The following is a 16,197-nucleotide window of genomic DNA, read 5'->3' as shown; positions in this document are numbered from 1 at the left end:
CTTAGTGATGCAAATGTCTAGCGACACAAAATTAACGCATGCTGAGATTGATTAAATGGTAAAAGTATACAAATATACGCCAAAATGAAGCAGTCAAGCCTTTTTACTAAATAAATCTACACAAGTTGTGCTTAATGCCATATCTAATGATGTGTATTGAGATATTTAATATGACAATAAATGTAGCCTAATTTGGTTATGATGGTTAGATGTCTTTTTTCTTTTTTAACAATCATAATATATTGTAACTGTCGTGTCTTGCTCACTTTTCCGTGAACAACTGCGCATAAATCATAACTGGGACTAATGAAATTCAATAATAACGGCAATCGCATTAAGGCTCATATTTGAATATGTTCTTTTCATTTATTAAGAATTATAAGCGTGTTTATGATGTGATTTAGCCTATGCACCTTTGTCCGAAAGCCTGGCAGAGTGATCACAAGATGCTATGCTTATTGTTTTCATTGTTTTCAGAAAGGATGCGTGTTCTCGTCTTTTTTTTCTGTTAATTATTGCGTTGTGCGTTTTTCTTCTTTTTCTTCAAAGCACCAACTTAGAATGCCTAATTTTGGTTTGCTTGCTTGTGTTACATGAGAAAATAAATAATTTTGCCTACCTGATGTAATAGATTTAATGCGGGTGCGGTTCGCGACTCGCAGTCTTTGTCAAACGGGTCTGGTCTGGTACAGAATTAAATTAGTGCTGTTAAGTACTGCTGGTGCATGTTTACCAAACAGGACCCGTGCAGGACTCTGCTTTAAACTGCTTTGCGTCTCTCCATAAGATAACCTCACGTGCGCAATGCGCCATTTACAGGTATTTCCCTAAACCGCCAGCGCCACACAACTCATATATTTTTCCGCCAAGGAATGAGAACGTAATGATTACGAAAACGATTATTTATTTTTGATAATTATTATTTTATTTCAGTTAGTTTTTCAATAACTGTTGTTAGTTTCGTTTCGTTTTAGTTTTTCAATTATTTTGTCATTTTTAATTTTATTTCAGTTTACGAAATAGTTTTTTCATCAATCGCTTTCGTCTTAGTTTTAGTTTTCGTTTACGAAAATAACCTTGGTTATCTTGTTTTCAATATGAATATTTTTTAAAATGTAATTTATTTCTGTGATGGCAAAGCTGAATTCTTAGCAGTCATTGAGGGTTGCATAAACCTTTAGAAATCCTTCTTAACATTTCTTGTAGAAACGGTGATACATTTTTTTTTCAGGATTCTTTGATTAATAGAAAGTAAATAGAAAGGATTATTATTTGAAATAGAAAGCTTTTTTACATTATAAATGTCTTTACTGTCACTTTTAACCAATTTAATGCATCCTTGCTGAATAAAATCTTACTGTCCCAAACATTTTGAATGGTAGTGTAATTTATAAAATTATGTAAGTGATAGTTTAGAGAGTTTATGTGGGAAATGGAGGAGATGGTTTTGTTTCACTACACCATTGGTTGAGCACAGCACACACTTTACCTGTGATACCTCAGACTTGTAAAAATATATTAGACAAAACACCTTCAATCGAGTCTTTGTGAATTATTTGCTGTATGCCCAGTGAGACAATTTCAGTCAACTTGAAGAAGTTAGTCCCAGAATTCTGCTTTACTGCGTAAATATTTTCTAACAAAGCAGCTTACTTACCATAGTTTGTGCTAAGAGTTGTAAAAGCTAATTGCAGGGTCTTGCTGGCTGGCACTCTGGCTGTTAACAGGACAGACTGTGCCACACATAAAGGTATATACTGTACTTCTGGGCAGGCAAGGGGCCTGACCCACACAAACTCCATAGCAGCTGGATCGCATGGTTAGTCAATACAGCTAGGTGTGAACAATAAACATTTCATTATCATGCAGGCATTAAACACAAATACTCAAAAAGGTACAAGTCCCCTACTGGCTCTCAAATGTGGTAAAGCAATGAAGTGAACACCAAGATCGCTTTCGTCTTAGTTTTAGTTTTCGTTTACGAAAATAACCTTGGTGAACACAGGGTTCTAAGTTAACGGTTTGGATTTATTTCCACAAAAAACGCCCCTATTTAAATTTTTTAAGGCATGGATGGGGTTTTCCTAGCATTTTCATAAAATCATAAAATTATATAAATACAGATATATGTAGCCTAGGATTAGGACTGACACTTAAAATGAAGGGATAATTCATCGATTTAATAATTCAAACATAAAAATGCAAATAAATAAATCACTTTTAAAATGTACAAATTAAGACATTCAAAATGGTTTATATTTATTTCATTTGATCATTAAAATATAAATTAAAAATAATAAAATAGCAAATTAAAAGTGATCTTTAAACGCACATTTTAAACTGGATTTTAAAAAAAAAATTTGCAGTAGTTTTTCCTTGTCATTTTGTCAGATACATTTCTCTATCTATTTGTCAATAAAGTTCTCAACAAACATTAATTTTGAACCTTGATAAAATAATAAAATAAAAAGTAAAATCAGCTCAAGAATAGCACCTCTCCCCTCCAAAATAATATGTGTGTGTATAAGGTGTGAACAATAAACATTTCATTATCATGTAGGCATTAAACACAAATACTCAAAAAGGTACAAGTCCCCTACTGGCTCTCAAATGTGGTAAAGCAATGAAGTGAACACCAAGATTATTATAGTTTTGAATTTTTAAATTAGTTTTATTTTAATATCGTTTTCAAATTTGCTATACAATTCAGTTGAGTTTTTATTAGTTTCATTAATATTGTTGTTAGTTTTAGTTTCGTTTTTATTTTGCGAACACATTTTTATTTAGTTTTTATATAGTTTAGTTTCAGTTTTAGTTTCAGTTTTAATTAAAGGTCTTTATTTTTATTTCAGTATTTTCCATTATTATGGATTTTCTTTGTCTTCTTAACAGGAAAAGCCCATTTCTACTCCCATTTGGCACTCAACAAACATTAAAAAAACAACCAAAACACTGAGCAATGTTAGGAACAGCCATCAAACAAACATCAGTGATTTGTAATTTCTAAAAAAAAAAATCTACCCATAATTCTCTATATCAGTATATACTAACGCTAAAAACCTCAAAACAAAAACACCAACTTTTTCAATGGGACAAAATGTCATTTTTAATGAACTTTGTTTTCTGATATGACAGTCTTATTCCGTACTAGCACTATTAAATTGCATTATGCTCCATGCTAATGCTATGTTAGCCCAAAACAGGTCTCCTGTTTCTAAGCTATGTGGAGGAAATCTGGCCTAGAACATAAGGCACTCTGCCATTTATCCTCAAGTACAAGACTGCAGTTGATTTATTACAGAGTTGAAATGATCCAACATTAGTTGTCTGGGGTGCATTTGACTCTGTGTAATTATATCTCGGCTTTATTTCATCTGTCTTTTACCAGTCTAGTCTGTCAACTAGGCAATACATCCACCTCTAGTCTACAATTTGAATGTATACATTTAGGACAATTAGTCATCCCTCATATTTATTAATATATATATATATGTTAGCAACAGCCATCAAACAAACTTCATTGATTCATAATAAACGAAAAACAGAAATAAAATAAGTCTACCCATATATCTCTATATCAGAATATACTAACACTAAACATCTGAAAACAAAAATACCAACTTTTCTCATGGGGCAAAATGTCACATTTAATGAACTTTGTTTTCTGATATGACAGAATGTTTACCTTCAAAGCCCACTCTCTCCAGCAGGTTGGGTGGGTACCAGATGAGGGGTCTGTTGCCCACAGGTAGCAGAGGTTTGGGGGTGTTATAGGTGAGATCCATCATCCTGGAGCCTCCACCTGCTGCCATCAGCACCGCCTGCAGCTCCATCCCTAACACCTAAAGAATAAAACAAACAACACATTCAGTCTATCTACAACAGCTCTCATAACAAAACGTTGAGCTAGACTGACAGACAGAACCTCATGTTGAATATTCCTTGATTTAACATGCTTTTCACAACATTACTCCTGAAAGGACTCTTATTTCATCATCTAACGTTACACAACGTCAACTGAGGCGCACTGAAAAACATAACCGCTTCGGACGCTATTATATATTAACGTTTAAACAAGTTTAGAAACACACACACTCGGCTTACCTGTATTGCTTGTCCGAATGTTTATGGTTTGTAAAGTATTTGAGTCCGTGTACGTGAAAATCTGCACCACTATACTGATGACGTACAGCCTTATAAACAAAACAAAAAGAATCTTGACACTAAAAATGAGAAGCAACATAGGTGCTGGTCTGTGCGGGTGGCTTTAACATGGAAACCATGCCATTATATTACGTCAATTGTAAAAACGGCCCTACCTTTCCTATTTAGGAAATAAGGACTTTATTAGTTCAATTTAAGCAGCCTGCGCAAATTATTACCACCTACAGCTTAAATGTGCTGTAAGCAGTTTCAGCCGTTTTGTTAACTTCCACCACACACACCCACTCTCCAAAACCCACCCCCAAATACATGTCATCCAATCCGATGTCAGCAAACCCAGGCAAAGTGATTTACAGACAGAGTTCCTGATTGGCTGTAAAAGCATGAGTCTGCCCTCAACTGTTTTGTGTTGTTGTTTACAGAGTCCAGGACTGTCAGAGAGAAAGATTTCTCAGGACATCTATTTCAGTGATATCTGTCAGGTAGACTGTTACTGAATCAATTATTTTCCTTATTATCTTGATTTAATGAGGGTAAGCATGCAAGCATATAAGCATATAATAGGAAGCAGGCAATATATAATTTTTTTTACAATATACCAGTCATAATAGTTATTAATGTAAAAATAATAAAAAATAAGCTTTATTTGCATAGCACCTTTCTCACAATAAATGCAGCTCAAAGTGCTTTACAATTTTAACAAAAGCATTACAATAAGCATATAAAAACAGGTAAAATGCCATTATATAAAATAAGATTAAAGATAAAATACACTTTATACTGATAATAAAATAATATTTCAAAAAAATCAATATAAAAAAAAGCATATGAAAAAAACTGAATTTAAAGTAATAATAAAAGGCATTACATTGTCATTTAATAGTCAGACACTGCAGTATTAGACCAGTATTATTTTAGTATCATTGAGATACTATTACAGTTTTTAATAATATTTTGAATGAGTTTTTATTTTTATATTTTCACTTTCACTTTAAGTTAAAGTTTTAGTAATTTTGGTGTGTTTTGTCATCATTAGTAGTTTTTTTTTTAAATATATGTCTATATAGTTTTTATTAATTTTATTTCAATTTTAGTATCAGTTATTTTAGTACATCAAGTACAAGCTTAATTAAATGAGAAATGTGCACCACTCTGTAGCAGACGCTCATGTGGATCAGTCTGTCACTAGACTCGCTATCTTCAAGCACTTTCTGCTAAAACCTAGAGAATCTAACTGCTTATACACAAATAATACGAATAACTAAAATCCTCAGAATATTTGATCTGTAGTAGTCTACAATAACTGGCAAGACATTTCGAGATAATGTCATAAGACCGCTACTTGTAAATGGGTCGTACGGAAATCACGACCAGTAACTTTGGTTCCGCAAAGAAAATCAGTTCCTCTAGACTATTTGACGCAGAATGAGACGCTTCAGTTTTTCTTTTATATATATATATATATATATATATGTATATATATATATACATACATATGCTTTGAATTTACAAATGGATTTTTATAATAATGTATTGTTTTTGTTTTATTTTATGCAACAGTAAACAGTAGTCTTTTTGTAGCTAAATGTAAAATCAAAAAGGCGTCAAAGAGGAAAATATTTTGTAACATATGATCTTGATAGATAAATCAGCCACCTTTTCCCGCTTTTTGTTTAAGTTTATGCATTGGCTGTTTTTTATTATTCTTTCATTTTCGTATTTTATTGTTTGCACAATTTAACCAGGCAAGCTTTGCAGAATGTTGTTCATTCTATATTATTAATTTACATTTTATTGGTATTTTTATTTTAATATGCATATAATTATAATATTTAAAAATCATCATAGGAGTTTGAGAAGGGGTTGTAAAATGTAGGCTGTTTATGTTTAAAGTAATATGAATATGACCTGCTAAGTAGCCTATTGAAATGTAAAAATATAGATTATAACAATACAACATATAATTTTACATATAATGAAATATGTAATTAATATACATTACATTGACCAATTCATTTTCCAGTTTCATAGCATCCAGCATCCCTTAAAACACAATAATACCCAAAATAAATTGCAGTAATGTATTACTCACCACCACACTGTCATCAAGAAATAAATAACAAACTGACAGAGAGTGTTTAAATGTCCAATATCAATTTATTATTGTTTTAGAGCAGTCACAACAACTGTATCTAGTAATATTTTGGCAGAATAGTTACCACGTTACAATTTTGTAATAGATTCTTCCTTCCCACGTCAACAATTCTCCCTTTTTCTAAAGTTCACTTGGAACCAAAGTGTATTAAGAACACATCCAATTTCACAGTCAAAATTTAAAGTCTTCTCTCAAGCCAAGTTCCCTCCACCCAGATCCCCTCAGTCAACAGGCATGGCCCAAACCCCAATTCACAGACCTCCGATGTAACAGCAAACTGAACTCTGGGAATGTTGCTTAGCTTTGTTTTCTCTGGACAGGAGATGAGCTTCATTGGTCGCTGCCTGCAGAAGAAACATTGGAATAACAGGTCAGGCTGCCTCCATTAGAAAAAAAAAAAAAAGAGGTAAAGCAAAGGAAATATTGATGTTAAAGCTCTAACTGTTTGTGTGCTGAATTCACACCTTTGCTATGTGATTCACACTTTCCAAAAACTTTGGCAACCATATCTTTTCTTCTTTTGTAAAGTGAAGCAACATTTTTAAAGGATTACCCGAGAAATCTCACATGAATTACTTGACCCAAGTTTAACATCTGGTGTACTGCCTGAACGGACCACTGCGATTTTTGTGGGGTCATGTTAAATGATCACAAACAGAGAGCAAAAACAAGCATTCTCATTTACATTTTTATGTCCAGCTAAGCAAGCAAATCTGTTTTTCGTTTGGTCTCTTTGAGGGAAATTATGCTAAATGTTGGTGATGTGCATCATTGAAACTAGATTGATTAAAACAGATGTGCGTAATAAAAAACAATCCCAAACATCCAACCACTGTTATATCAAATTCTGCTGAAACCTGCTCAGATGTTGTTCTTTGGAATCAATAAAGCCTTAAATGGCTTATTACTGGTATACAATGGCAGTATTAATATGAAGAAGAAGTATAAATATAACAATTAAAAATAGGTTATCAGACATTTATACTTAGAAACATCTTTATTGGTCATAAAAATGCAATACTGGTTAGCCTCAAACTAATAAATACATGCAGTTTAAAGCTAAAAGGCCTGAATTTCAGCATTTGATCGTCACTTCTCACAAATTTCAAAGTGAAGGTCAGAGGGTCCAATTTAATATCCATGCAATCTGGCAACCATCATCTCTGAAATCCAGCAATAAGAGTTTTAATGTTCTGTTCTAATACCTAATACCGGATTCATCTTCATTTACAAGCTGTTCACTACATACACGTGGCAATATTTTTGTCATTACAGCAGTGGGTTCTGGTTCAAGAAAAGATGGTAATAAAAGTCAGTCCAGGCCACTGACACTTTAGTGATTATCTCCTCTTTTACAGCACTAACCTGTGACCATGACAAACTCTGGAGGGCTTAAGACTAAAGGCAGACATGATTGTGCTAATGGTGGCATGGTGGGATGGGGCACAGAGAGGAAATGTGGCACAGGTGTTGCATTATGGAATACAGTCCTTGATGAGTGCTATTTGAGATGAACATGCACAAAACTTTCATAAAACCTAGCAAAGATGCAATCTGATTGAAAATAAAATCAGTAACACACACACACACACACAAAAAAAAGGTAAAATAGTAATTTAAATTTATATATATATATATATAAATATATTTTCTATTTTTTTTGTGTGTGTGTGTGTGTGTGTGTGTGTGTGTGTGTGTGTGTGTGTGTGTGTGTGTGTGTGTGTGTGTGTGTGTGTGTGTGTGTGTGTGTGTGTGTGTGTGTGTGTGTGTGTGTGTGAATGTATATGTATGTATAATAAAAATATTATATAAATAATATAAATAATGTATTTATATATAGATGCAGTATTTAAACAATATTTTAAATGATGAAGGTAGTATTTGAAAATATTGTATTTATATAGTAAAAACACATAAGTTATATATTTATATTAATTTAGCATTTCACACACACACACACATATATATATACTGTATGTATATATATATATACATACTGTATATATATATGCATACATACACACACACACACACACACACACAGTATATTCATTTTTATCAGTATATTAGATGGGCTGCAGTTAATAAAACTGGATTATTTGTCTTATGTGATTATATGATTTCAATATGCATTCAGGTGTAAAACTGGAAAATTTGTGACAAATCCACTGAGCCTTATGTTATCAAGACAACCAATCCTGAGAATTTGCCATCAGAGCAGTCAACATAAAGTCTTTCCGGCGCAGGATAATGTGTCCAGATAGATAGAACCAAAGCAGAGTCATATGGCTACCACAGACTTGAAGCTCTGCCTCGATTTCCTCTGATTTCCTATTCCTGGCCATCGCTGCTCTTGTAAATCATCCTCAATTCCCTTAAACAAGCCAGTTGGATTAGGTTGGTTTAGATCATAAACATTTGCAGGGCCAGACCACCCAGGGAGTGAGACTCAGGCCTGACCGCTGCCTCGCTGCGAGCCACGGCCAGGCCGAAAGCACAACACGCTCAGTGTGGTTTGTGTTTGCAGCATTTCCTGGACACAGAGAGAGAGCGACAGAGAGAGAGCGAGTGAGAGAGGGCCCCATCTGCCATGGAAACTAAAACACCACCACCAACTTATTCACGGTCAGCCACCGATAGACTGTGACATAGATAAACACACTGGGCTCCACAGGCTCCATACTCCTCTGTCCTGTGCGTTTCAGAAAGCCCTTTTTCATTCACTGCTTCTGTGGAAAAAAAGAAATCTGCCATTCACAAGGCTTTACAGGATGCTTCGCAGACATAATAATGCATGTGGAAACAGAAAAGGTTTCTTGTTATGACAAGTCAAGGAACAGAAAAACATTTTGTGTTGTTTACTTGAGAGATTAAGGATTACTATGGTGTGGTCTCAAGAATGGTGTGCAAGTGAGGCATTGCTCCACTCAAAGTGTTGGGTTAAAAGACCTGAGGAATTAGCCTAGAGTTTGACAGAGTCTGGGCACATGGTTTTCATTAATGCACAATTGGACTCCACTGTAGCAGGTCTCCCAGTGAGTGCTAGTTGACATGGAGGTTGAACTGTGAGAATACGCATTCACAGTCCCATTAGCAACTGATAATGGCGCATAAATCACGACCACACAACCGCTCGGTTAGTTCCACGCCAAACTACAGCACTGTCTAGTGGTGAAGGTATTTATGATTGCTTGTTTGTAAATGACGATAAGCAAAAAGACTTATAGGTCCAAATGGTGTGGATGTGTTTGTGACATTATAAATGCAGGATTTTACTTTTTTTTATTACATGCAATTTGCATGCAATCAACTTGTCTACACCATTCAAAATAAAAGTTCTTTATTGGCATCTATGGTTCCATGAAGAACATCCATGGAATCTTTTTATTGCACAGCAGGTTCTTCATAGCGGAAAAGGGTTCTTTAGATATTTTTTGTTCACACGTAGAAAAAAATTGTTATTTTAAGAACTGTTCTCTGAAAGGTTCTTTGGATCTTTTATTTTATATGCAAAAATGTGTTCATTATTATTTGTTCATTGTGATTATTGGTGTTTGTGTTTGTTTGTGTATGTGTGTTTATGTTTCACATAGCAGTTTTTATGACCTTCCAGCTGCAAAAACGAATAAGAAACCATTTTAAAAGTAATGATCTAATCTTTCATTGTTGGGAGCTTTTTAGTGTTGCCCGAAGATATCAACGAAGCTTTTTAAAAACGTTTGTTATAACTTCAAGCTGTTTTGATCACAATAGTGCAATATTAAAGCAATAAGCCCCAAGAAGCCGTGGTTTAAGCTGTTATAGCTGTTAGGTGTTATAAATTCACTGTAAACCACGGCTCCACGGGGCTTATTGCTTTTATAAAACGGTTATTCCATATACGTAGTAAGGTTTCACAGAATAAAACAGAGCAAATAAAGTGCAATGATATAAATAAAAACAGTATTCTACCACCAAACAATGTAGTTCCTCAGAAACAGTTGTGGTTCCTGCGTTCCTGTGATATTATCACCGTTCCGAAACCGGTTCGAGAAGAAGAAATACCGGTTAATAACGTTATTTTTTAAAAACAAATTTATTTGCCTATAATATGCCTAATAATAACAATAATAATAAAGTACAGCGTTTTCTTTACTCAAAAAAAAAAGAAAGAACGTTATTTTTTAAAAACAAATTTATTTGCCTATAATATGCCTAATAATAACAATAATAATAAAGTACAGCGTTTTCTTTACTCAAAAAAAAAAAGAAAGAAAAGAGAGATCTGGTAACGTTAGCCTATAACCCGCTGCGCTTAGTCACAGCATCATCTTTTCTAGATTTTGGCCAAATGTAGGCTACCAAACAAAAGAAAAAAAACACGTTAAAGCAATTAAAGTATTTTTAAGATATTTAAAAATGTTTGCTGCATTGTTAAAAAACACTTGTATAAGATTGGGTTTTGAGAGTGAAAAAAACATAAGTCGCGGCTAAAATGCATGTAGGCTAAAGCAAAATGTTTACAAACATTATAAACACAGTTATTAGTTTCTCTCCAAAACAAATCCTCTAAAGTTTAGGCTATAAAAACGTCAATCCAAAACAAATTAATTTAAGGTGAAACATGATGCCTACCTCTCTCATTCGGCAAGAATCCAAATGTTTCCATATTCGCGACGTATCAGGATGCTAAAATATTATTTATTATATAGGCTTTGTACATTCATCGATGTAAAACAACATACATCGTCTATCAGCACAGTGAGGCGCGGTCACGCTGAACGCAACAAATGTTGTACAACGGAGCAGTGTAACTTTTTATTTGTTTCTTTAACTGTATTTTATTTTGTTATTGAAAAGGCTGCAATGTAGCAAAAATATGTTGCGTGTGCGCGTGAGGCACTGGCCCGATGGTCATACCAACGCTGGTCGGTTATACAGATAGAAGCAAGACATTATTCAAAGCTGTCAAGCTTTTGCAAAATGAATAAAACTGTAAAGTTTTTGCAAAATAAAGAAAACTACTTTCCGCTGTCTCGTTTTCCTCTCCGAGAACTTTGGAACGCGTCACAATGAACCGTAACTCAGCACGTTTTTTTTCTTTCGTTTTGTTAATCTGTTAATGATTTAAGTGAAATAGGCCTATATTTCGTGTAGGCTATATCTGCCTATATTCCTTTTTATGTAAGCCTATAGTTTTATTCAGTTTTCTCCGTTCACAGAAGCGCTGCAGTTGCGTGCGATCTGTTGAATCCATCTAGGATATCCTCGGATAAACTCTAACGCCGGTGCACTGCCATTGCGACTTACCTGATGAGTTCACAGCTGAGCGGGCATTTCACTCGTTGGCTTCAGCGTCACATTTGCATAGACCGTACTACTGGAATTCGTGATTGGTTGACAGCAAATTTCAAATATTAAATGGAACGATAAAATAACGTCATTAACCGGTTTCGATTCTGTTCGGAACTATACAATTTGATTTCGTTTCTGGTTCTGGTTCTGTTCCTGTCAAAATTTCGTTCGTTTCCGGTTTTCGTTTTCGTTCCTTGAACCGGTTCAGAGCCCTGCACAGAAGTAAACAAAGGTGTAGCCTATGTTTGTAGTGTGATTTAGAACAGCTTCGAACGCGGCTCAACCAATCAGAATCAAGGACCGGAACTATCCGTTTTATAATCATGTATTTTACAATATCTGATGTTGATAACAAGAGCTGAAAATGATTGGGTAGTGCTGTATGGCAACTGTTGGAATGGAAGTCCCACCTTGCGATTCTATTTACGAAGCCTCACACATGACATGCATGAAAAAAAAAATACTGTTGCAATGATTTAAGAATTTGTTCCCATGACTTATTCATTTGTTCCATTGTTTTAGTAAGATTTATATAAAATGAGGGAACAAATTAGTACAATGTGCTGGAAAGAATTAATAAATGTGTTCACAAATTTGTGGGAACAAGTACTTAGTGACCAAGATATCAGTTTCTTCCCACATCATGTGCAGTGCTCTATAGTCTTTTCACCTTTCAAGCACTAGTTGTAGCCCTGCATGCATGCATATTGCTTAAATAATAGAAAATGTTGTCCATGGGCTTTAGTAAGATGGCTGGCACCAAGTGGACAGCTTTTTTAAAGAGACATTGGAGATGGATTCTTCAGTCATCATTTCATTAAAATCTGATGTTTTATTATTATTATTTTAATATCATTTTTAAAATTTGATGCCAGTCCCCTCACGCAGAATTGCCACAGAAGGCTGCTTGGTTTAAAAGAGACTTCTATGTGAGCTATACTTCATTCATCGCTATTTACAGTAGATAATGGGCCTCTATTTCCAGCTAAATTTCGCAAATGTCACCACACTTTAAACTGACGGGATCAGCTCCGGTGGGTATGACTGGATCTAAAACCAGACATACAGCTCATATCTTCATCTCTGTATGTTACTGAAACCACAGACGCAACAAACATGGCGTCTCTCATGTTATATTAAGTGACAGAGAGCTTGTTCCATTCACACAGCAGAGGTTCCCAGAAAATATAGTTGTTAGTCTTGAAAATGTTCAAGTGTGAGTGTAAAAACTGTACTCCAGCATTTAAATTGTTTTTTGTTTATTTGTTAAATTGAGGCAGTTTGTCCAGTAGCTCTTTATAGGAGTTATATTGCTCTTAATGGACTTCATTAATGCTGGTATCACATGCTGAAAGACTGTGCTCCCCAGAGATTTGTAATTTGTGATAACTGCACCGACAGTCATCATTAACTCACTGGCTTTAAACACAGGATTTGCAGGGTGACACTTCATAAAACCCTTCAGATTCCTTGTAAAGCTTATGTAGACCATTCTCCACTCTGACACAGGTCCGGGTGGCAGAGGTAAGACACATCCTAGTTGTCCCGAGCTATAGGCCAGTCTGGAAGGCCGCTCCCTTCCGGAGCTGGGGCCCTTCGAGTGCCAGGCGCCCTGTGCTAGGTGAGTGTCTGTGGCAGGGTTTTGACTGTTTTACATGCTGTCTGGACTTGGCTTGCCTCATATACTTGGTTAATGATTGCTATAACTCCTAATTGTGGCCAGGGTCCAGGCAGAAAGTAATGGGCCAGCCCTGGATAATGAAAGGGAGGAGGGTATATAGGGAGAGAAGGAGGAAAAAAGGTACAATAAAGACATGGATTATGGGTACAAAAGATTAGTGGTGTGAATAATAAAAATTGGAATAATGTTGTGAGTTTTACTTTTGTAAAGACTAAATGTGTTGAAATCAATTCTGAAATGGTTCCCATCACCCTCATTGTTCTGTTGTTTGTGGCCGTTTATTTGGAAAGAATTAATCAAATGTTTTTGGGGAAAGAACGAGCTATGGATTTAATGTCACACAGGGATAATTATATAGGCCCCCTATATAATATAATATTATCAGATCTATATCATATATCATTAACAGAAACAGGGAACATTGATAGAGGTAACATTAACTGCAGTTCATTTTTTGATTCCAGAACTTTCAAGAACTGTATATTCATCAATAAAAATAATTGTTATTGAGGGGAAAAAATGAATATAATTTCAGTTTACATCTTGATTGTATGTTTGTTTTTAGCATTTTAATAACATCAGACTGTTTTGATATATTAATAATAATATAAATATTAATCTATTAATTAAAATAATTAATACATTGAAATCATTTAAATAAATAAATAAAATCATCCTGTCTTCCCCTTGTAAGCTTGCTGAGACCCCCTAGTGGGTCCTGGCTCCCTGGTTGAGAATGGTTTACATGGCTTTCATGTATTTATGTATTTACTTATTCATTTATTGATTTATTTTTTTATGTGTTAAAAATGATTAAAAATTAAAATAAATTAAAATTAAAAATATTTTAAATGTACAAAAATAAATAATTATATAATTATACATAATTGTAAATAATAAATAATGAAAGTATTTTTTAAATAATTTTTCTTTATTTAAAATTGTTTAATAATACAATATCATGTCTTCTGTCTTCTTGTTGTCTAAAAACTATTGAAAACATCACACAAATACTCATGAGGGAAAAACTTGAATTTTATACTGAATAATACTGAATTTTGTCGCACATTATGTACGTAATTATTAATACACAAAGAAAATCTTTATTATTTTTTCAACATTATTTACTTGATCTAAGAATCATCTTTTACTGCACACATCAGTCCGCACGGTTCCTGTGATCTCTGTGTGTGTCTGCTCTGCCTGTGTCCACCCCAAACCTGTCGGTCTGTGAGGTCTGTGACCACACATGCTCCCCATGCTGCTTCAAACATCCCTGCTGTCTCCAGTGCCGTGCCCACACTATCTCTCTGCTGGGAGCCTGCCTTCAGGCACCAAACACCGGGACTTTCTTGAGAGAAATTAGTGTTATATATCTCGCAGTGGCCCATTACGGTTGGGGAATTTTCTGTTAGTTATGATCGAGGCACATCTAAGCAGTGTTTAATCACTATTTTATGGCCAACTTGTCATAGTTGAGGCATCCTGTGATATCTTCCTCCCACAGTGGCTGATGAGGCAGTTGCTGTTCATTGGTGGTTGACTCTTCTATGCATAATTATGCCCGTTTTATCCAGCTGGACTCGGCCCATCTTTTAGGCCGAACTAAAAGAAAGCTTTGAGTAGATTTATAAGGGTTTGATTTATCCTTGGATGACAGGACAGGGAATAATAGCTTGCAGATTCCACGCCAAACACAATGGACTTAATACTAGTGTGGTTTTGTGATGAATTTTCGATCTGAGTTTTGTTGTATCAATAGAGCATCTTTCACCTGCCTGAATAATACTCTAATGTGTCTGTAATTAATTACTCAACATGCTTGGATCTGAAAATGAGAAGATGAATGGGGAAGACACTGTGTAATGATGACAGGTATAATGACGTCCCTCAACAACAATAATTATAGATTTGCCATTCTGTATTTTTGAATGCCTCCGGGCAAAACGCTGGTATTTTGTCCCAAACACACTGAAGGACTTTTGATTCTGTCTCGTCGGAATTAGACCGATGAGTGCCAGACAAGTCCTCTGTGTCTCATTGTGGTTTGATGGAGATTTCTTCTGCGGGCACTGTGAGCGAGTTGTCAGACTCAGACACCCAGCTGGTTGTCCTGAGAAATTTACTCGGCGGCCTCTGGGCTGATATCTGGCAGCATCTCCTCCATTCTCAGAGAATTCCTCATTCTCCCTGCAGCGGCTGCCAGGCTCGGAACGGTGTCGGAAACGCCGCGGCTTTGGCTGAGCGCTGTGTGAGGTCCACCTTCACCGTGCGAGCAGTCTGCTGGCAGAACAAATATGGGTGGGACTTCTTGCCACACACACACACACACACACAAACAAACATCCCACACACACGCAGAGGCTTTCTCAAATCACACTTTAGGATTTCATTTATTAGGCGAATGAGGCCAGGGTTCTGACTGAGTCACGGTTAAACCGTCTACACTCTGCTGTGACCCAAATGCTTCTCTTCCTATTACTGTGGAACATGTGTTCAACCCTTTGTTTGGTTATGGATTATATATTTTAGAGGTTACATTTAGGCTAATCACTTTTAGTAATATAGAATTTTTACATTTAAATCAAAATGAACAAAAAATTTAATTTCTTAAGGCATGTTCCCTAATTTATTGTCAATGACAGATCATTTACATTTATATTTATCATTTGTTTTTTTGTTTTTTAAAAAAAAAAACGTGTTCTTCCTCTGAAATGACTTTTCTGATGGCATTAGTCAGGCTGTGCAGGATGTGATAAGGTTAACAAATAATAATGTTAACAAATAGCCAAATGGCTAATGTTTATCATTAGCTTTCAGTTGGTGGATGCTACACCCTGGTAGCTTTCAGCAAGTGGATGCT

General features: G+C 35.1%; 1 protein-coding gene across 1 annotated transcript in view; it reads right to left on the bottom strand.

Annotated features, from left to right (window-relative positions):
- LOC107720854 (translation initiation factor eIF-2B subunit gamma-like) overlaps positions 1-5,538 on the bottom strand; it is a 46,189-nt gene extending 40,651 nt beyond the window's left edge. Inside the window, exons 1-3 of the mRNA XM_016528687.1 lie at positions 5,313-5,538; positions 4,105-4,173; positions 3,686-3,842 (exon numbers count right to left, since the gene is read on the bottom strand). Of these exons, the coding sequence (XP_016384173.1) occupies positions 3,686-3,833 (148 nt within the window). The 5' untranslated portion in view covers positions 3,834-3,842; positions 4,105-4,173; positions 5,313-5,538. The remainder of the gene's footprint in view (positions 1-3,685; positions 3,843-4,104; positions 4,174-5,312) is intronic.
- Positions 5,539-16,197: the final 10,659 nt, after the last annotated feature.

Source organism: Sinocyclocheilus rhinocerous, unplaced genomic scaffold, assembly GCF_001515625.1.
Source record: "Sinocyclocheilus rhinocerous isolate Xijiao unplaced genomic scaffold, SAMN03320098_v1.1 scaffold931, whole genome shotgun sequence".
Lineage (NCBI taxonomy): Eukaryota > Metazoa > Chordata > Actinopteri > Cypriniformes > Cyprinidae > Sinocyclocheilus > Sinocyclocheilus rhinocerous.
Note: the sequence above shows the minus strand (reverse complement) of the source record. Positions and strands in the feature narration are given on the sequence as shown.